The sequence below is a fragment of the Castor canadensis genome, chromosome 6 (genome assembly GCF_047511655.1).
Source record: "Castor canadensis chromosome 6, mCasCan1.hap1v2, whole genome shotgun sequence".
Taxonomy (NCBI): domain Eukaryota; kingdom Metazoa; phylum Chordata; class Mammalia; order Rodentia; family Castoridae; genus Castor; species Castor canadensis.
In genome coordinates this window covers 29843561-29866207 of record NC_133391.1, presented here as the reverse complement: position 1 = coordinate 29866207, position 22647 = coordinate 29843561, and the positions used below count along the sequence as shown (strand labels likewise).

The 22647-nt window shown below is 41.3% G+C and overlaps 1 protein-coding gene across 2 annotated transcripts in view; it reads right to left on the bottom strand.

Moving 5' to 3' along the window:
* Nucleotides 1–22390, bottom strand: part of Lrp6 (LDL receptor related protein 6) — a 120265-nt gene extending 97875 nt beyond the window's left edge. For both annotated transcript variants that reach the window (XM_020161196.2, XM_074076033.1), the window contains exons 1-2: nt 22093–22390; nt 5354–5747 (exon numbers count right to left, since the gene is read on the bottom strand). In XM_020161196.2, the coding sequence (XP_020016785.2) occupies nt 5354–5747; nt 22093–22147 (449 nt within the window). In that variant the 5' untranslated portion in view covers nt 22148–22390. The remainder of the gene's footprint in view (nt 1–5353; nt 5748–22092) is intronic.
* Between the last annotated feature and the right edge of the window lie 257 nt (nt 22391–22647).

The following is a 22647-nucleotide window of genomic DNA, read 5'->3' as shown; positions in this document are numbered from 1 at the left end:
CTTGTGCATTGGGAAGTGTGTTTCAGTTTCCCTCAGCAGATCTGGGAAAGCAAAGGCTGGAGCCAGTTCAAAGGCAGCCTTGGCCACAAAAGAAGGCCATGTGATTGATGGCTCATGCCAGGACCAGAATCGGAAGGAGCACTCCCTGGAGCAGTGCTAGGCGGACAGGGTGAGCATCACCTGTCCCAACCTGACGGTGAGTAGGAGGATGGAGACTGAGGCAGTCTGGGCTACATGGCAAGACTCCGCCTCCAAACACCAGGAAAAATACATACATACATACACACATACATATATACTAAAAGAACTTCTCTCTCAGAGATAAACAGATTGAGGTCCTAAAAACCAAACAAAAATGAAGGGACATGCTAGTAAACAGCAAAGCAAGACATGACACTAGTGAGTCACATTCTGCAGTGAGGGTACTTTTATGAAATATGACCTCAAAGGGCTGAGGGTGTGGCTTAAGTGGTAGGCCAGTGCAAGGCCCAGAGTTCAAAGCCCAATAAAGCCTACACACACACACACACACACACACACAAATAATACATGTGTATATATATATTTTTTTCACTCACACACATTCATGAATCATCTTGACAACTTTTGTTGAAAAAAAAACCTAAAGACTAAAATCTTGATTATGTCTCTTCTTGTTTTTTGTGTTTTGTGGGGTTTTGGCAGTATTGAGGATCGAACTCAAGTCAAGACCTGGCATTCCACCACTTAAACCACACCCCCAGCCCTTTGCCTTATTTTTAGAGAGTCTCACTCTTTTGCCCAGGCTGGCCTCAGACCATGATTTTCCCACCTCTGCCTCCTACCTAGCTGAGGTTACAGTTAAGCACCACCATGCCTAGCTTGTTTTTTGATACAGAATCTAACTTTTTGCTCTGGCTGACTTTGAGCCACAATCTTTCCAATCTCCACCTCCTCAGTAGCTGTAGTATAAGCATGCACCACCACACCCAGTTTAATAATGTTTTAAAATAAGATATAATAAAAGCTACACTGATTTGGAATTAATGAGAAACAATACTAAAACTTACATTTGTTTACAAAATGCTTTCTCCCCTAACAAGAAAATAGAATTCTATTAGTAAGTTCTCTTATTATTATCAATTCTATAATATGAGAACATATTATAAAGTTCAGCTGCTCAAGAAATATTTATTGAGGGCTGGGTGAAGTGGTTCATACCTGTAGTACTGGCTACTTGGGAGGCTGAGATCTGGAGGTTTATGGTTTGAGGCCAGCCCAGGTAAATAGTCTGAGAGACCCCACACCAAAATAACCTGAACAAAATGGACTGGAGGCATGGCTCAAGTGGTAAAGCACTTGCTTTGCAAGCATGAAGCCCTGGGTTCAAACCCCAGCCCCACCGAAAGAAATATTTATTAAACATCTATGTGTGACAGGAACTATTTTCCTCACCATCCAGGACATATCAGTACTGAACAAACTCAAGGTGGGATGGGTAACATATGTAACTGATAGGAAAAATATAAATCACCCTTTTCCACTGAGCTCAACCTGCAAGCATTTTAAAGTGAACTTTGAGTGTTACTAATATTACACTTAATGATAAAAATGTATCTTTAAAACATGTATCATTCATCCTGACATGGTGGCCATGCCTATAATTCCAATACTCAGGAGACTGAGGCAGGAGATAGTGAGTTCCCTGCTACAAAGCAAGACTCCATTTCAAAAAAAAAAAAAAAGAGATACCTACATAGGGCTAGAGGTGTGGCTCCAGCTTAGGAAGCACAAAGCCCTGAGTTCAAATCCTAGTCTTGCCACCCACCCCCCAAAAAAATCCATAAAATTTAAAAATATATTTATCAGTCAAAGCTATTAACTACAAATTCAAACTGAACCATTAAGATTTGACTTAAAATATATAAAATGATTTGGAATACGCAAGGACCCTCAAGAAGCAAACAAAACTCTTAGAACCACTTAGCGACTTGTACTTGAAACAGGTTCTTGACATCACCAAGGACAGCACAGTAACACAGGCATGTTCTCTGTTCACTACGACATAAGAACACTCTCTAACTGGTTGTTCATTTCTGGAACAAGTTCCAGACACATGTTCTCTTGTTCCTTAGTCACTATTAAAAGGGAAAAAACACCTCAGACTAACAGAGGCCAAATTTAGAGAGAGGAATGAAAACCCTCTTTCAGCGCAGGCTAAGGGAAATGATCATACAAGGAACTCCATACATCCCCAAGAGCACAGATGTGAGCACTGGTTCCAGGGCTCACACAATAGCTACCTTCAGCGAGTGCCCTCTCTGTGAGCTCTTCTGGACTCACAACTCAGAGGCTGCAGCTTGGAGTCTCCACTTCCTCACTGTTTTCATGCACGTTATCTGAAAAGCAAACTTCCCATTTCCTCTAAAAAGTGAATCTGGAAATCCTATCTTCTGTCTGATAAGTGTATATACTACCTGTAATTACTTTTGTCCCCAAACCACAATCCACGATACAAATCTAGGACCACTGACACCGAAAGGTCGGTTGAATATATTTTTAAATGTATAAGTTAAATACGCTCCCCATCATCACAGTTATCAAATGTGCCACCATTTGGCAAAACTCTATCTGTTCCCAGTTACATTAATTTTTACATAGTGGTATGACTCAAATTAACTTTCCAAACATTAAAAGAAAACTTGAGAGCTGTTAAGGGGGAGGAAAAGGGTGAATTTATCCACCCACACGCACACACATACATACATTAACCACAAATATCACAACTAATGAAAGATACTTCACTTGCTGTTTGACCAAACTTATAGGCCTCAGGGAAAAAGATAGGTGTTCTTCATTGAACCACTTTTAAAAGCTAAATAACACTACTTCTGCCACTGAAGTGCATTATTACTGATTCTTCCAGTAATGTCTTGCATCAGCTAAGTCTTTGGTGGGTAAACTAAAATCTCTGATGTACTTTACAACTATACAGCAAACTTTAAGACACTCTCCAGACCAGTAGCAAAGCTGATTCATTTGGAATAATTGATTTACTAAGTTATTAGACCCTGAATACTGCAGTAGATGAACTATATACCTAAGTGTGTGTACTATGTATATGGTATATTAGTATGGACCGCAACACAATCATAACCTCGTATAGAAATGATAAAGACACTAATCCAGAATGGTGGTCATCAAGCCATGAGTCGTAGCAAGGAGTCCCGCTGTGTGTGGAAGTTCTTGCAAATGCTTGGGGGACGGGACAGGGCAGGGTGGGAGACACCCTGTGGTGGGTGTCTCCCTCTCCACAGGGAGAGGGATGACACTCTGAAGAAGAAAACATCTCTACCAATTTTTCCATCCTTAAGTAGACAGTAAATCCTTAAAAATATACTCACTTTCTTCCCAATCAGAGTACAAAATGCAGAGGTCTGAACATCTAACATTTAATAGATACATGGGTGAATTTCATTCATCACCCTTACAGTGGTTAAGAATGAACTTGTCAAAAAGAAAAGGCCAGGTGTGGCGGCATACACCTGTAACTCGGGAGGTAGAGGCAGGAGGATCACAAGTTTGAAGCCAGTCTGGGTTACCCTGACTCTTATTCAGAGTACCTTGAGCACATCTATGAAATTTTCACAATACAACTCCCTTATACTATTAATAATTAAAAACTTAATTTAAAAAATTTTTAAAAGAAAAAAAAGAAAGGACAAAATTTGGCTAATTTACAGGGTGGTAGCCTCAGAAATACTTCAATACCCCTCAGACTTACACAAACACTTTAAGCAAAATACAAACTCCACTTCCCAAATTCTTTGATTAGATCAATTTACAGTACCCACAGCCTGAGACTTCTTCCTCAGGACGCCCAACCCTGTGCCCACCACCACTGTCACTCCAACATTTCTGAGGCTCTATTAAGAGCACCATCTGACTTCAACAGATGTCTCTTCAAACCTGCTTTAGAGTGCTTTCCAAAACATCTAACCCTAAAGTGTCCCTCTACTGCTACCCATGCTCTTCATGATAGTTAATTTTTTTCATTTTTCTACAACATGCCACCACCTTTTACCTTTGCCTCCACATCAGGCTTCATATGAGGAAAAAGGAGCACATACAAACCTTTGCCTCTTTTCGCTTTATGTAATTCTATTACATAAAATTAATCCCCTGCCTTCTACGAGTAAAGTGAGTTTTGGGGCATTCCAACATACTTGAAAGTCAAAGAAAAAATATTAAAATAGTTATTCACAGGTTATCTTTGGATTTTAACCAAATATTCGTAAGTCATTTCAGTTTCATGTTTAGATAGTTCCCCACACCTGGCCATTACAGACTTTGACATGAAATATTTTCAACAAAGAAATATCTAAGAATGGTACATACGACTGAGACAGAGCAACAGAGAAGCAACACGGGTCACATTTTGTAACGCGATCTACACAGTTTTATATTTTCCCTGTCGTTAGAAGGTAAATCTTAGCCAGGCACCAGTGGCTCATACTTGTAATCCTAGCAACTCAGGATACAGATATCAGGAGGATCAAAGTTCGAAGCTAGCACTGGGCAAATAGTTCACAAGACCCTATCTTAAAAAAAGCCATCACAAAAATAGGTCTGGTGGAGTGGCTCAAGGTGAAGACTCTGAGTTCAAACCCCAGTACCATGAAAAGTAAAGAAAAAAGTAAGCCTTTACAGCTGGGGCATTGGCTCATGCCTGTAATCCCAGTACTTGGAAGATGGGTGTCAGAATATCACGGTTCAAAGCCAGCCCAGGCAAAAAGTTCGTGAGACCCTATCTCAACTAGTAAAAAGCTGGATGTGGTGGCACACACCTGTGGGGAGGGGAAGGGAAGGGAGGGGAATCTTTACTGCATACATATGTTCAGCTAACTAGAAATTAGTTATTTAATAATTTAATTTTTTCATTAAACAGATATGTTAACTTTCAGTTTAATTTAGTATTATAAAATAACATGTATAAAATAAAGTTGTAAGATAAAGAGTTATCTTATCTTAAGCAATCAAATACTACTCTTGTTAAGTCTTCATTCCTTCTTCGCTCCCTTCTAATTATCCTCAGATTCCAGGAAAAAAAAACAAAAAACAAAACCGAAAACTATAAACATAGCTATTCCCTAAATGGTTACAAGACACTTAAAAAAGACAAAACAAGCACAGAACGCTGGACTTCAAGAACACAACATAACTTTCCATATTCAAATCAACTTGACATAGAAACCCAGAGTTTAAAGTTCTTGTTTTTATTTTCTTTTTCTCTTGACAGTGAGGGGGGTGTGCCAGTGGAATGAAAGGAGAAGAAGGAAACCCAATGACCTTTATCCATTGCACAAAGACTTACCCACTTGAAGGATCTAAGGCAATAGCTCTGGGTTGATCCAACTCTTGCCAGAATAAAACTTTTCGTAAAGATCCATCTAAATTGGAAACTTCAATCCGATTAGTTTCAGAATCTGTCCAGTATAGTTTTTCTCCAAGCCAATCACAGGCCAGCCCATCAGGGGACAGTAATCCAGAAACCACAACGTTCTGTACACTCTCAGTTTTGTTAAATTCTGTCCTTTTAATGGCTTCTTCGCTGACATCACTCCAGTATATCAAGCCATGACCAAACACGAAGTCCACGGCAGCCGCATCCTCCAGGCCCCCAACCACAATGGTGGCGTTTTCTTTGCCGTTTGTAGCGTCAATCAATCGCAAGTCCCGTCTGTTTGCATAAAGCAGCAAAGGGGCCGCTGAAACAAAAAGGAAAGCTGTGTGAGCCAAAAGGAGGCAGCGGTCCTTTAAGCTGCAAGCCAAAATCAGTGCCCAAATGCTGCTGAAAATGAGAAACATATAAGTAAGTCAACAGGACGCTGCGTAATGCCCTTTCATACACAAGAGACATTTTCAGCACTTTAAACACAAACTGTAGTAACAGGGAAATAAATTTCACCAAGACAATCTTTTCTCATCAAAACAGTCTATTAGATAAAATCTAAAACCTTAGCCAAATTTAAAAGCTTAACCAACCAGGAAGACACCAAGCCACTGAAACATACACACTATACTGGTGGAAACATAAAATGACCTAGCCACTTTGGAAAGCAGATGGCAGGTGCTTGTTTGTTTGCCCTGCTGGGGATAAAACCCAGGGCCTCTGACATGCTAGACAAGCACTCCACCACTGAGCTATGTCCCCAGCCCCAGGTGACAAGTTTCTTAAAGGTTAACTACACAACCTACCATACAATCCAGCCATGACACACCTAGGTATTTACTCAAGAGAATATGACAAAAACGTATCAGTACAAAGATTTAACAATTTGTTGGATTTAGCAATTTGTTGGAAATACATAAACAGGAAATTACCCAAATGTGATCAACAAACTAAAAATTAAGCAGATTTCAATATACCCATAGAAAAAGCAATTTGAACATGTAAAAAGAGATTACTCTGTAAATGAAAAAATCCAGACCAGAAAGTGTATGCACAGATCTTGGTATCCAGCGAGTATATGGTTCAAGGAGGTGGCCACTGAGAAAAGCCAGGAATGCTGGGGATGCAGAGAACTCAGTATTTCTATGTCTAACGTTTACATCGTACATACACAGCATCAAAACTACAGAGGCTACATCACAGTCACAAAAATTACTATTGAACACATTAATACTGCTCACCAATGGCTAGATCTTTATCTCAAATACAATGGATGCTTGATTCATTTTTCCCATAACATCACCCAATTTCTGCTAGACATGCTACCTCCCAACAAATCTCAAATTTTCACTTGCTCACTTCAAGTAAGCACATTACATGCCCTCTTGGCTTGGGAGGATTACTGTAACTTTTACCTTGCCTTTGAGGCATCATTTGCTATGGGGGAAGCAGATTTCCACAAAACGAAGGCAGAGAAACACCAGCAGATCATACGATAAACACGACTGATGATCACAAGGGATGAATTGAGAACTTCTCCATATTCACTAAGCTGCGAAATGCATGCACCATGAATTTAAAAATTTTGTGAAATTTTTGTAATTAGTTTTATTTTTACCATACTTGGTCAAAAAACAAGTAATAAAGCCACAAATAAGGCAGGGTTACTATATTTCAGGCCTCCCATCTATACAAAATCGTAGAAAATGCAAACTAATCTATTATGATAGAAAGTGTATCAGTGGTTGTCTGGAAGTGGGGAAACAGGGTAGAAAGGAACAGGAGGTAGAATTACAAAGGGGCATGAGGGAGCCTTTTGGATGGCTGTTTCCTCTGTTATCATGAGGGTTCCAGAGGTGCATACATGTAAAGGTTTGCTGTATTTCATACTTTATATAAGTACAATTTATTGATAGGCATCAACTATCCATTAATAAAACTGTTAAATAAACAGCCCAGCAGAGCGTGATCTTAACATCACCACTTTATTCTGTTCAGTATTATTAGAATAACCTTTGAATAGACCTAATACCAAAAACTAAATATAGAGTCTACCTTAAAGAAATAACATTTAGCACGCCTGTAATCCTAGCTACTCAGGAGGCAGACATCGGTAAGACTGCAGTTCAAAGCCAGCCCAGGCAAACAGTTAGAGAGACCCTATCTTGAAAAACCCCATCACAAAAAAGGGCTAGTGGAGTGGCTCAAGGTGTAGCCCTGATTTCAAGCCCCAGTACAAGACTTCTCACTTGACTTTCCTAGTATCAAGCAGCAAATAAAAATCTCGAGTGTTAGGGCTGGTAGAGTGGCTCAAGTGGTAGAGTCTAGCACCTAGCGTGAGGCCCTCCTGAGTTCAAACCCCAGTACCACAAAAAAAAACAAAAACAAAAACCTGAGTGCCCCTGTCCTACAGAACTTTCTTTGATGGTGAAAATGTCTCCACTGAGAACACAGCAACCACCAGTGACAGGCGACCGTGGAGTGGCTCACCATGTAGCTGATAAGGTACTGGTGTTTAGCTTTATTAATCAGTTCACTTAAATTCAAATAAACAAATGTGGTTAGGAGTATTAGAGAGCAAAAACCTAGAACCGAAATGACCAAAACTCCCATAATCTGCATGATCTTTCATAATGACTTAATGTCTAAAATTACACCATCCGAAGGCTAGCCCAACTACTAGTTAAATGGAACCACTCCATCTTTTCAAGGACATTATCCTAATTTCTCAAAGCTAAGTTGCTCACAAAATTATGAGGAGAACGTGTGATGGCTAAGCCCATTTACAGACTGTATGTGCCAAACCGAGCTGGGAATGTGCCCCTCCCTGATGCGTGACTCCTCTTCCAGGCTCACTTAAATCCAGCCTTCCCAGTCAAAAACAACTGGACAGATAGCTTTAAAAAAAAAAAAAAAAAAGTGACTACAGCCCTTTCTATTTTTTGTATCTACCAGCAAATTCATGAATTTCTCTAGAAGCTTCACTCTTAGCTCATTTCAAGCTGGCACGTATCATACTGGTTTATCAGTTCTGACAGTGCCCACTACGTTATCTCTTACCAAGCTTCTCACACTATAGGCCAAACAGAAACCTCAGAAAAAATTCCCATTACTGAGGGTACAGTACCATGTGCTGCAGAGAGTTAAGAAACTGCCACAAGCACTTAAAACTGAAGGTCTAGGAGGCAATGCCTAATATCTAGGGGCATCTTCTTTATGGCACTGTCCTTGGAAAGCTGTTTATGTGTCAAGTCCCCACACGGCATTAGATGGCAGTCTTCCTTGATTTTTCAAGTCAAACATTAACATTTCCACTGAAATCCACAAAGTCTAAAGAAGCTTCCTAGTTATTTAAGGCCTCGCAAGCCTTCTGAATACCAAAAAAGCAGAGGAAGGAGAAGCAGGTAAGTCAGACTTGTTTAACTTAGCAACACTCATTACAACTGAGGCTTTCTAAAGGACTGCACGTGCGTACATAAACCTGCACACTAGTAAAAGCAATCCCACATTTCATCCTGGCAAACACCCTCTTGATGCTTGAGAACTTTCTACTGTACTGTCACCAGTGTCTGTTCAGCAACACAGCAAATGGGACACAGAAAGGTGCAATCTAATCTGTACTATTGTTTTTATCCATTGAAGAGACAATGCACACATACCCTGACCTGCTGTGGCACACGTGTCACAGGCTCAAGATCTTCCATTCCAGAAAGCTCATGTTCTGCCCATCTGATACTAACAGTGCAAGCATCTCTTTAAAACTTTAGTATTTATCACTAAAGGGGGGAGGTGGCCCAAGTAATGTATACACGTTAAGTAAATGTAAAAATGGTAAATTTTTAAAAAAATGGGTTTCATTATGGCATTTTTCTAAAAAAGAACTGAAAAAATTAAGTTTGTTATAACTTATCTTATTTAACAACTTAGGAAGTTCGCAGCCACCAGCAGTTCCAGTGCAATTTCAAGTGCAACTGGGAATTGGGGGATCTTGGTGGAGCTGTTGATGTCGTGAACCTTGAAGATAAAAAAGCATGCATATCTAAGTTGTGTACCTGAAACTTCTTTTTGGCCACCTCTTCTGCCATTAAATAATCACCTTTCCCTCCAAACACTTCTCATCCATCCATTACCACAGTTTCTGAATCTTACTGGCATGCCATAGAGCCCTTTCCCCCAGTCTGCCAGCCGCTGTCACGTTGATTCTTCCTTACCATGTCTTTAAGTCTGCCTCTCCTCCATTTCTAGAAGCACGCTACCCTAGACCTTCCAGACCTAACGCAGAAATTACCTGAACAGTCAGTGATCGTCCACTCCCCCTTTCTTTCACTACTCCTAACCGTACTTATGCTTCATCAACTCTTGAAGATGTCTGATTCCCCTGGCCTAACACATAAAGCCTCAATACTTCAGCCCTTTCCTGTACGACATCCACCTAGGACTCCACGTTTACCTTTTATAATCTCTACATCACACAAACAGGTTTTCAGCATGGAAACTGAAAATCCATCATATCCCATCACCACAGTGTATTCAATCTCCTTCCTTCTCCCAGCAAGCAAATCTACGTCTGACTGCCTCAGCCTTCCTTCTTGGGCCTGCGGAGTCTTCACAACTTACTTAACATTACCATTCCCTGAAGTGTATTTCTTACCTCAACTAGGACCTCAGCTCCCTGCCAACAAGAGCCGTATCTCATAACTAATTTTATTCCCAATGTCTGGCCATTCTCTGCACACAGTAATATGGTAAATATTTTTTTACTAATATTTAAAGGCAATCTTAAAGGGCTGGTGTGTAGCTCAGTGGAGAGAGTGCTTGCCTAGCACTGCTTAAGGCCCTGGGTTCAATCTCCAGACCTGCAAAACAAATAATCTTCCAGGCCTGATCTAAAAATGTATTTGCCATCCCCAAAAGGACTTTCGTTTAAGTACTAAGCAAGTGCTCACGAATGCACGTTGATTACCCAGGATTCGGCGTGATCCAAGTCAGCATGGCGCTCTGCTCCCCTCAGACCTTAGACTGTGGCTCTCCCTAACCTCACGCAAGCAGACAGCAGAGCAAAAACACCCTCTGCTCACTCAGAATCACCTGCTCATTGCCCTCAGCAGGGGTCAGCTGACTACAGCCCATGTGCCCCAGTCCCCTGGAACACTCTAGAAAGAAAAGCCTTTCTCTATTTGATTTTGAGACACCTCGTTGCCACAGTCTTTCCAAATAAAATCTCTTCCTTCCTAAGTCCAGGGATAGAAAGACAGACAGAGATGCAGATACATCTTAAAAAGTATGACCCAGCCGTTTATTTTTTCAGTTTCTAAATGGTTATTTTACCAGATTGTCTGAACATTAAATTTATCTTTATTTGCAATCTAAAAATAAGTACTTGAAATTTGCTGCTTTGCGTGTGTACATATATACATGTTTACTTTTTTTTTTTTTGGCTGCACTGGGGTTTGAACTCAGAACCTCATGCTTGCTAGACAGGCACTCCATCCATCACTTGAGCCACTCCACCAGCCACACAAGTTTACTTTCATTGCACATTTGTTTTCTGGGGTCATTTCACTGCCTCAATTCAAGTCAGGAGAGAGCTTTTCTTTTGTGCTGCCAATTTTTCAGCATTTAAATGCTGGTTTAGGTTATGGCTTTTTAAAATTTTTCATTAGCATATATTAATAATACAAAGGGGTTTCATTGTGATATTTACAACATGCATATAATATACTGCTATCAATTTCACCCCATCTATATTAATTACTCTTTGTTAACCACCCTCCTCCTTTGTACAGGTTTTAGTGGGCTTCACTGTGCTATTTTCATACATGTATATAATGTCTTCCTGTAATATTCACAACTACCCCTGTCACCTCCCCTCACCCACTTTCCCTCCCATAATCCCCCTTTTGCAAACATGTCATTATCATTATCTTAGGTCTAGATTCCACACAAGAGCAAAGATGTGATTATCTGTCCTGACTTGGCTTATCTCACTTAACATGGTATCTCCAATTCCATCCATTTTCCTGCAAATGATATAATTTCATTCTTTATGGCTGAATGATACTCCTAACAATATATACCACATTTTCTTTATCCAATTGTCAGTTGACATATTTTTATTTGACATTTGTATGGTGATGTGACTTGGATAGGGACTGGACTTCATCTGTATAGCCCTACCTCAATAATGGTGCTTTGGAGAGTCATCTCCTTGTCCCTCCTACTCAGAGATGTCAGGGTCTTTCCTGAGTTCAACTCCTGAGCCAGCGCTCTAGCCACCATGTCTGTGCAGCTCTGCATAGTCACACTCACCGACTCTTTAGCAGAGAAAAACCCAGGCTCTCTGGTCTCCTTTGTCTTCTCTAGGGAGGGTTCCCCGGGGAATTTCCCTGGCTCTCACAAGTGCTTCTTCCTAGCACCTTTAAATTCCTGTATCTGATTTAATTATCTAATCCTGTAGAGCTCTGACTCTATCAGATACCTTCCTAGCTCTCTTGCTGACTCCTGCCGCCCCATCATGGCTCCAATCCAGCTTCCATCTTCAAAGATGGTAAAACTTCACTAAGGACAACTGAAAATTGCCGCATCCTGTTAGAAAACTTGGTATCTGCCCACTGGCTCAGCTGAAGCCTCTCTCCCAGCACTCCCCTCCTTCAGCCTTCCCTTCACTTCCAGGGTCTTTCCCTCCTCAGTGCCCATCTTCCTCAAGCTTTCCGTCAGGCCCTTCCCTCAGCACCAACTCTCAACTCTGACAGTCACCTAGCTTTAGGCTCCCCTCCCTGTTCCCTGGGACTCACAGAGCACTCAGGAGGGACTCAGGGACTTGAAGCTTGAACCACTCAATGAGCTTTGAAGATGGCTAGCTGGTCTCCCCTCCACAAGTATGGGCAGGAACACTTTAGCCCTCATACTAACTGAGCAAGAGCCTCAACTCACTCCATCTGCCAGGGACTAGAGCCTGCTCTACATAAACTACCATGAGCACAGATTTCCAGACCCAAGTATAAACTCGATTTCAATCTCCTTGTACATTTGCACATGCATGCACACATATAAAATGTGCTCCTACAGCCAGACACTATTACCAATTAGATTACAAATCCCTTAAAGGAGCTCTATCCCTTGAATGACTTAAAGATAGAGTAACACTCTTAACAATTCCAGAAATTAAATTTAACTTTCAAGGTATTTTTATAGAAACTAACGTCTAAGAATGTTTTAAGAATCCAAATGAACTTGAGTCTGGTAAATCTTTAGCGAATATGACTATTTCAATATTGCTGGTTAATAAAAAAAAAAAACATTTATGGGGTTGTGGTGTGGCTCAAAGGTAGAACACACCCAGCACCATAAAAATCATCATAATAATAAAATTCTGCAATAAAACATGAAATTTTTTTAATGTATGTCTTCCAAGTTATCAGATTAAGTGCAGCGCAAACACCATTTCCACATTACTTGCATATGTGCTTCATAAACAATGCCAAGTTGCTTGATCAAATAAGCATTAAATCTGGACGGTCAACCTGAAAACTTATTTCAACAGCAATTATGTTCTGTAACAAGCCACTTTGAAGATACTTTCCAAAACTTCTGGTAATTTAAAACCTTACACCTGTGCTAAATTATTTCCTGGATATTCATTAACTATCCAGGTCATTTCAAAGTAAAATATAGAATTTTTGTCTCTTGTTTTTACAGTATAGAGGTGCTATTTATTTGAGTCTATTAAAAACATATTTTTTTTGTAGTACTCAGGGCCTTCACCTTGAGCCACTCCACCAGCCCTTTTCTGTGATGGGTACTTTCAAGATAGGGTCTCTAACTATTTGCCCAGGCTGGCTTCGAACCATGATCCTCCTGATCTCTGCCTCCTGAGTAGTGAGGATTACAGGCATGAAGCACCAGCACCAGGCATAACATACTCATTTTTGCCACACTAAAAAGTCGTACTCTCAGGAAGCACATGGCTGTAACAAGTTCAAGGATGTACATTCAAAATTTCTGCTAGTCTACTATGAAATGCTGGTGCATGGCAGTTTCATAATTATCTACCTTACAGCTTTCTCTGCAAATCAGCAGTTACTGTAATTATTATAATGAGTCATAATTTTATATGCAAATCAAACTCTATTAGGAGAAATAGCAACAGAAAGGAACTCTACATGCAAGGTATGTAGGATATGGGTTTTTTTTGTTTTTGTTTTTTTTTAAGGAAAAAGAAGTTTTGTGTTAAAAGTTAAATGATCAATTTTTCCAAAAGAAGGAAAATGTAGGAGAAATGTGAATGGAAATATAAATCTGAAGCTGTAAGTTCATGAAAAGGAATTTTATTTGTCATAGTCGAAGCTAGCTAGCCAAGACATGATGGCTTATTTTCAAGATTTTCTAAAAGTGCTTTAAGTATCCTTACACAAAATTAAATTTTGGTTTTATGTTAAAATGAGCAAGCTTTCTTGGATTACTGGTCTGCACTTAACTGAAACTACAGAAAGTCTGTCTTTGCATTCTGGGTAGTAAAAATCTTCCTGCAAGGTACAGACTGCATCTTATCAGAAATTCCCCTGCTCCATGGTGACTTTATTATCCCCTTGATTTTTTAAAAAGTCTTCTCATTTTTCAAAGAACAAAGATTCTTTACCATATGTTACTTCCCATGTTTACTTTGAAATATCATCTTTTTGGAACTTTAAATATGTAGTTTTTTTGTCACTGACCCATGATGCTATTTAATCAGGTGTTCAAATCTGACAATTCTGACATTCTGCCTTTTCAAAATCAAATCCTTAATAATGTTTTTGTACTAACATCAGATCCCCAAAGGGCCCTGGAAAACCACCAAGCTTATTTTCCACATGTAAAAGTCCTAAGTTAAAAATAATTACATTTATTTGATCACATGTGATGAGTTATATGGAAAGCATTGTTAAATCAAGAGATGTTTACCCTTCCTAAGTTAAATGTGTACAGGTGACAGGTGCCAGTGGCTCACACCTGTAATCAGGAGGATGGTGGTTCAAGGCCTGGGCAAATAGCTCACAAGACCCTATCTCATTAGAAAAAAACTAGGCATGGTGGTACATGCCTGTTATCCAAGCTACCTCAGGAAGCATAAAATAGGAGGTTGTAATCCAAGTCTGCCTGAAGCAAGACCCTATCTCCAAAATAGCCAGAGCTAAAAGAGCTACAGATGTGGCTCAAGCAGTACAGCACCAGTGTAGCAATTAAGAAGCCCTGAGTTCAAATCTAAGAACCACAAAAAATAGTGTACAGGTAAAATGTTATTAATATGAATTATTTCAGAAAATGTATTCAAATATGAAGTTCCTAGAAATTTATCAATGGTACATTTCAAGTACTTTCTGACATTAGATCACAGTGTGGTGTCATTAGTCATAACTTGTTTGTTCTAATGTTAACTTGGTCACAACTTGACTTCCTTAACTGAATACAGTGTCTTCCAGGTAAGCTAATGGTTCTCAGTGGAGAATTCACGTCACGCTGACTTACAAAATTTTATGATACAGATGTTGAGGACTATGCCAGATTGACAATCTTGTTACCTGATACTCTCAATATATTGTCACTATGCCTTATATACACTTGGTATGTTTGTGACACTCTATCTCAGGATTATTTATATCAGCTCTTTTTCTCTGCAATGGTTATAGTCACCTATATTCATAAATTACATGTATAGTCACACTTCTTTAAAATAAAGCTAATCACTATGTTTGCAGATACTTTGTCTAAAACATTTTTGGTTTTGGTTTGCATGTGACAAAAACTGCCAAACATCCTTGTTGATTGTGTTCTTCTCAGTCACTCTAAAATTATGGGTTAGAGGCTGATCACAGCATTTGACATCTTCTGTTGCCTCCAGAGTTTTGTTTTATTCTGATGCTTCAACAGAAAAAGAACTGCTGAAAAGGGTCTGAGCCTGATGTTCTTCTGCACAGGCTTTTAACGGCATCACACTGGGACCACACCGATGGACTGAGTCAGGATTTCCAAACGCCAGTAGAGAAGTAGGCGGTGCAAGGGACTGCTGGCACAGACCCAGCAGAACGAGAGCTAATTACACAGCACTGAAACAACTGATGAAGAGTGAGCGAGAGTCTTGCTTAAAACAGTGCCCGTGCTTTAGTGTCCTAGTTCCTGAACACGAGGACTCAAAAGCTCTGACTGAAAAGTCTCAGCTTGGTGCAGTATGCTATTTGCACAAGTTCCTTGGGTCTGCCTCCTAGCTAGACTCACTGGCTTTAACTGGAGTATCATATTGGAAAGTGGTGCTCCTTTAATCTGATGTGACCACTCTTTTAAGGAGCGACAGCTGACTTCACAAGCCATCCATATAACCTTCTTAGGAAAGATGTCCTGGTACATGCTTAGAGAACTCTCAGCCTCAAAGATGAATTCAGGATGGCCACTTCCGGGCAAGCCAGAAGCCCTAGAATACATTGAGAACCTCGACTATAAATTCTTACAGGTTAATTCCCAAATCCATAGGTACTATAAGTGAAACCTGATGGTTATTTCTTGACTTACATTTCTAGCCTCAAGAGACTTTTAAAGTTCCAATCTGAGATTTCTTGTGGTGGAGGGGAGAACCTTCAGCAAAGCAAGCTTAATCTGGTGAATGTCTAAATCCCCAGCTAATTGAGAAGCAGTGGCAGAGGAATCTCCAGTTAAATGCTAGTCCAGGAAAAGGTAATGAGAGCCTTTCTCAAAAAATAAAATAAAAAACAAAAGGGCTGGGAGCGTAGCTCAGTGGTAAAGCACTTGCCTAGCAAGTATGGCACCCTGGATTCACTCCCCAGTAGATTAAAAAAAAAAAAAAAAAAAAAAACCTATATATAGCAAGTTACTATTCTTGCTACACTTAAACAATCAGGCCAAATCTAATGAAGCCAATTTCACAATAACTGTCCTACCCCTCATAGGGACAGGTCTTGTTTTAAACAACACATTGGGGTGTGGCTCAAATGGTGGAACACTTACCTATTTATTATGCTGGAAGTCCTGAGTTCAATCCCCAGTACCAAAACACCAGGGTACTGACTGACAAGTATTCATCACAACTGCCCCTTGCTTACCCCCTTGACTAGGTCTGCCCAAACTTTAGTCAGATTTCTCTCCTCCCCACACGTCCTTAAACTGTGGCATGCTGTAAGATTAAGCAATCAGATGCACAGCTTCCTTCCTCATCCCAAAAATCAGATGACTGGAGAAAAATAGGACTTTCCAGTTAAATTGTCCTGACCACACAATCTTCTTGCCCTCACTCCCATAAAGTTCCTGCTAGCCTGCTGACCCCTCCCTGTAAAAGAGCCTTGATTTTGAGATACTTGGAGGTCTAGAGTAAGCACATTCTCCTATGGCAATGCTCCTCTCCTTCCTAAATCCAGACCTGTTTTTAGTTATAGCACTATGACATCAATCTATTTTCAAACTCCATAATTTCACCATTTTCCTCTATCAAAAGTGATCAGCTCTTATACACACACACACACAAATCCCCCAGCACCACAATGTGCAGGTGGAGTGGCATTTGCACATATCCTATGCATATCCCCATACCTAGAATTAGCTCAAGATTACTTAGAAGGCCTAAGATGAGTACTATGTGAACAGTGTTACACCATGCTGTTCAGGGAACAATGACAAGGGAAAACAGTCCATACATGGTCCCTACAGACACAATGTTTTTCTGAGTATGTCCAACCAACAGCTGGTTGAATCTTGTATTATTCACAGCATAGTTATATCCTAAAACCAGAAAGCACATTACATAATCCACACTTCAAATCTAAGAAATCTTTATAGAAGTTTTAAATTTATAAATTAATCACATCTAACGAATAATCTGAAACAATACACAAAATGAAGATCCAAATAAGACTATAAAATGTTATGAAAATTCACATCTTTTTATATTGCTTTAAATATAAATTTTACAATACCCAGTATGTGCAAAGCCCTGGTACATGGCAGTATAGAAAGTGGGAAAAATCAATAACCTTTTCATCTAGAAGGCTATTTCTTCATTAGCATAAATTAAGAAGCTGTTGCAAGACCATGTGACATACAGCCAAGAGTGCCTGCTAAGAAAGCTGAGCTGTCAGCCTGTGGGACTTCCAGCTTTCTCAGCATCTTTAAACCGGGTATATAAATCACTTCAGCTGTACCTTCTGCTCAGGCAGGCCAGCCTGAGGAAGACTCCTACGCCTACAATCTGCTTGGTGTAGTTTGGGTCTAATGATGACAAAACAATGACTAACCAAGGCCAACAGAGGAAGCAAAGCAGCCTCCTAGCCAAACACACATAACTTGATACAGATACAATTTTCTATTAGGTGGGTGACTATTTTCTTAGAAAAAAAGTGACTATCGGTGGTCATGTTCATCTCTGCATTTGATTCTTATTAAGAATCTGATGGATAATTTTAGGTCTGGCATCAATTAATAACTAACATAACTTAATGTAGCTTTTTGCTACAAATACGTCATTTTGCATCCCAACTTCCTGAAATCAGTTCAGAATTATCTAAGTACTTGAGCACAGCCTTTATCAAGGCATGAGTAATTTCCACCAAAACACCCTGAGCACAGTGCAGCATTTCCTAACCTTAGACTTGAACAGCTGAACCTTTTTGTGGGCACACTCACTGTCATACATGCAACACACATAGCTTGAGAAATAAAAGTGTGTATTAATATCGAGCAACACTCTTTTCCCTGTATCTAGGTACTAACAAGTTGTATACTTAAATATTTTTTTCTTTCCTGAGACAGGATTTCACTGTTCCCCAGACTTGCCTTGAACTTGATATCCTTCTGTCTCCACCTCCTGCCTAGCTGTGATTACAGGAGTGTACAACCATCCCTATAAAATGCATAATTGTAAGGGCAAAACAACTGTTCTCAGCTTGCCTGGTCCAAGTATGTGACTAAACGTCAAAGCTGTTCACATGAAGCAGTGTGCTAGTCATTAAAATGAAGCTTCCCTTACATAAAACATATAAACTCTGAAGTGAAGAGCGAGAACACTCAATGCAAGATTCAGAACAGCACTTACTGATCCTGCAGGGAGGAGTACATCAACTGAGTAATTTTAATTGTTGTAAACACTAACTATCTCACTTAGCGAATGCTTTGATGCAATGATTTTACCCATACTTAACTCATGAACAAGAAGTATCATAATTAGGTGAGCTATCCATTCGCTAGTCTGTTTGTCATAATCCCTCACCTAAAACACAGCAATGTTGCGACCCTTTAGAAGATAAAACAAATCTAGTAGACAGTAGCCATGCTAATCCATACAAAACAAAGCAGAAAATAACACAAGTAAAATTGTTTCATGGAGCTTTTATTTCGGATTCAAAAAAAGTTTAAAAACCCATGGCCTAAAGCTATCACCTGCCAAAACCCGTGCCTGAAACATAGAAGGCCCTTAAAGTGGCTCACTAATATTCCTTTTAAACTGGCCATCTTAATAGCCATCTTCTATTCGGTATCTACCATGAGCTGCATAGTTCTGCCCCTTACTTCAGGGAAGTAAGGCTAAGTAACGGGAAAGCCACAAAGAGCAACACAGAGTGACAGAAAGTAAGGTAAAGTGACAGAAAGTGAACTATGGTCTATTTGACAACAAATTTATCCCTTTCTGCCTCTTTATAATTGTCTCCAAATAGAACCATGGGTAATCACTGCCAGCCCTTCTAATAACCCTACAGTTTTATAATCATAATCAATTCGTACCTAGCAAGATGAGCAATACCAAAAAAGCTGGAAGAAAGCATCAGACTGAGCTCTATGAAGCAGTCATCAAACAACAATTCACATGAGTCAACCTAAGACTTAAGGTCACCACTCAAGATCCTCTACAGGTTTGGCTTGGAGCAAAAATTCAGTAGTATGTTAAAAGGATTTATCAAAGAAAAAAATTCATTGTCAAATTTGGAGAATATTGGGTTAAACAAAGCTAAGCGTGATCTGTTTACCTCAGGACTTCTCAGAGCCCTAAACTCTTCAAAGGAAGGACTCATTGCCCTAATGAAGATGGTGCCATGCACAGAGACTAAGTGACTTTCCCAGGTCACACAGCCAGCTAACAGCAAGCTTAGCACCATAACCTAACTCCCCTGGATCACACTCCTCAACCCATTCTGCTTCCCCCAAAAAAAGAAAAAAACCCCACAAGGATGACTTTTATAGAAATATAAGTTGGAACCTTAGTGGTTTCCTCTAGTAATATTTACCACCATTCTATCAAAACAAAACAGCATCCTCCAAAAAAAAAAATATATATATATACAGTATTTACACACTGCAGACTTTGATGGTATTCCAAAACTTGTGATTCTTATCAAAAATACTTCCTCTGAAAAACTCGAGTTTTTTTTTTTTCCTGATCAGCACCAGGATGGAACTAAGACAATGGTAACATGGCCAGCTAAATTGGGGGTCCACTGGAGCAGAGACCCTGGCCTTACCACAAAAATTAATACACAGTAAGGATTCAATACATACTTGCCAGAAGAGTGAATAACACTCTGATACACTGCTGAGCTGGAAGATCTTGATCTTACAACATCTCTGAACCTGAGCTTGCCCGCCCACAAATGAAGCGGTTAGGCTCCACTGAGACAGATCCCTTCTACTTTTAAGAATTCGTGAATTTTATGCAAATAAAACCTCAAACCCTAGCAGCTGAGTAGTGAAGCTTCCAATTTTTCCATTAGTCCGTCACCTGATGACAAGGAAAGGGATACTGTGAGTTAAGCAAAGCTACGGGACAAAGTCCCCCAAATTCTCACACACCCAGTGTCAGACCTCAAACTTTTGTGAAGAAAAATTACCTTACTTCAACAAATTAATCACATTTTGCTGCTGGGAGTCCAAGGTTAAGTATCACTATTGTAACATCAAGGAGTGATAAGAATCTAAATTAAAAACAAAAATCTTTTCCATCAAAAGACTGTTTGAGTTCAAGTGATCTATACTCACTGTACTGTCCAAAGAAAGACCACCTCCCACCTAATGGTGCATGAGAGGAAGAGCTCAGATTCTCAGAACTCTCCGAGAGGGAATCAAACCTATCACCTCTCCTACATCTTGTTCTAGAACTTCATCCTTCAAAACATATTACTTCAAGGGCAAGTTCTCTAAACTAAGTGAGGAACAAACTCAAACGTGGTGTTAAAATAAATAACACCACACCACTCCAAGAAATCCAACTGAGCAAGCAGAAGCACCAGGGCCTGGAATTTAGATTTCCAAGACTGTTATGCTGTCTTAAGTGCAGTCCTAGGTCAAATACAACAGCAAGAGTATGCAACAATAAAACAAACATATTCTCATTAAATCTCTCAGGTATAACACAGTATTAGGTTCTCTGCCATGAAAATTAAGCAAGCACTGTGTTGCTGGAGTTTACATGTGGAACCAGACAGTGTGGATTATGCTTACAAGTTGTAGTTATTAAGTATAAGTAACACAATATGAAAACATAACAATGGCAGGAGAGTAACCAAAGAAAATAGTCCTCCTCAAAATAAAAAAGACAAGCACTCTTATCCAAAATACGTACATACACACAGACATGACACACCTGTCACATTTACACCAAGTCATTAATTACTATCATGTCTGCAAACTCCAAAAGTTTTGAAAAGCTGAACAAAAGTTTAGCTTGTGAAATTAGCAACAAACAATCTGCAGAGATTCAAGAGGTCCCACGCCTGGAAAGAACTGACCAAGAACACTAAAATTAACAAAACCAAAACTTCAAGCCAAGCGTCCAGCAATTAACTAACTCCTGGGCAGGTGAACGCGTCCGGGGCCCGACCTCAGCTCCACTCCAGCGCTACCCACAGAAACCTGTCGGCAATCTCTCGGGCGAGTCTCAAACCTCCGCGAACTGTCACAAAATCAAAGTCACAACTTCACAGCCCAATCAAAAACATAGCAAGGGCCTCCGAACTTCAGCGACTCCCAGGGCAGTCTCTGTTATTTCCCCAAGTGCCCAGCAGTCCCGGGGTGCCCAGCAACGGTAACTGAATTTCTAGGACAAGCTCCTCCTCACGACCTCCCTACTGAGTGCCAACTGTACACTGCATACCCCGAAAACAGGGGTGAGTCCTGAATACCCGAGGTCACAGGGCACCGTTTGCATTTCACTTTGGGCTGAGGCTCGGTCCCGGCGCCCCTTTCCACAGCGGTCTCCCCACGAGCACTGCACCCCAAAGGCCGGGACAAACAGCCAAAATCCACCTGCGAGGCCGGACAAGGTGAGGGTTGCGGGGGCAAAGGCAAGCTGAAGTCCCTTGTGCTCAATCACTTTTAAAGCCAAAATTCCTACAAAGAGCTCGGTGCCGGGGAGGCACGGACAGAATGGGGGACCAGGGGCTCCCCGGGACAGCAGCCCGGATTGCGGCTCAGCTTTGCCTAGATCCTGGCTGGGAAGAGAAGCGGGGGTCTGCATTGTGGCCGGGCTGCTCCCTCCCGGGCCCCCCTCTCTCTCTTTCTCTCTCCTTCCCCGCGACCAGGCCTCTCCTGGCTGCTCTTCCCCTCCCCTCCCCCCCACTCACAAAACAAGGCCACCTCCCCCCCTGCCGACCCCACCAACTTTCCCATCCCCGCGCCCCGACGCCTCTCACCTCTCAGGAGCACGCAAAAACTGCAGGCCAGGAGGCTCCTCAGGACGGCCCCCATCTTCCCTCCTCGCGCTCGCTCCCCTCACCGGCGACGGGCGGCCAGAAGACGCGGAGGAGAGGAGCCGGGGCGGCCGCCGCAGCGGCAGGTCTGCGCGCTCATGCTGCCCGGTTTCCCGGCCACAGAAGAAAGAAAGAAAGGAGCACGTCAAGGCTCCGCGCGCGCCGCCGCCGCCGCCGCCGCCCTCTCTACCGCGCCGCTCGGCCCCAGGCTCGCGCGACGCCAGCGTCTGCTCCCATCCCGCCGCCTCCTCCCCCGGCGCCCCGCTTCCCCCGCGCAGCGCCTCATTCAGCCTCTTCCTCTCGCGCAGCGGCGCAGGGATTCGGCGCGTCATCGTCCTACGTGTCGACGTCAGGGTCTCCCTCCGCGCGTCAGCCTTCCCTCCCCCCAACGCCCCCCACCCACCGCCCCCCGCCTCGGCGCCGCCCCGCGTGCAGCAAGGAAAAGCAGTCCGAGCTGCGCGCACCAGCTCTACTGGGAGAGCTCCGCACATGAACCGC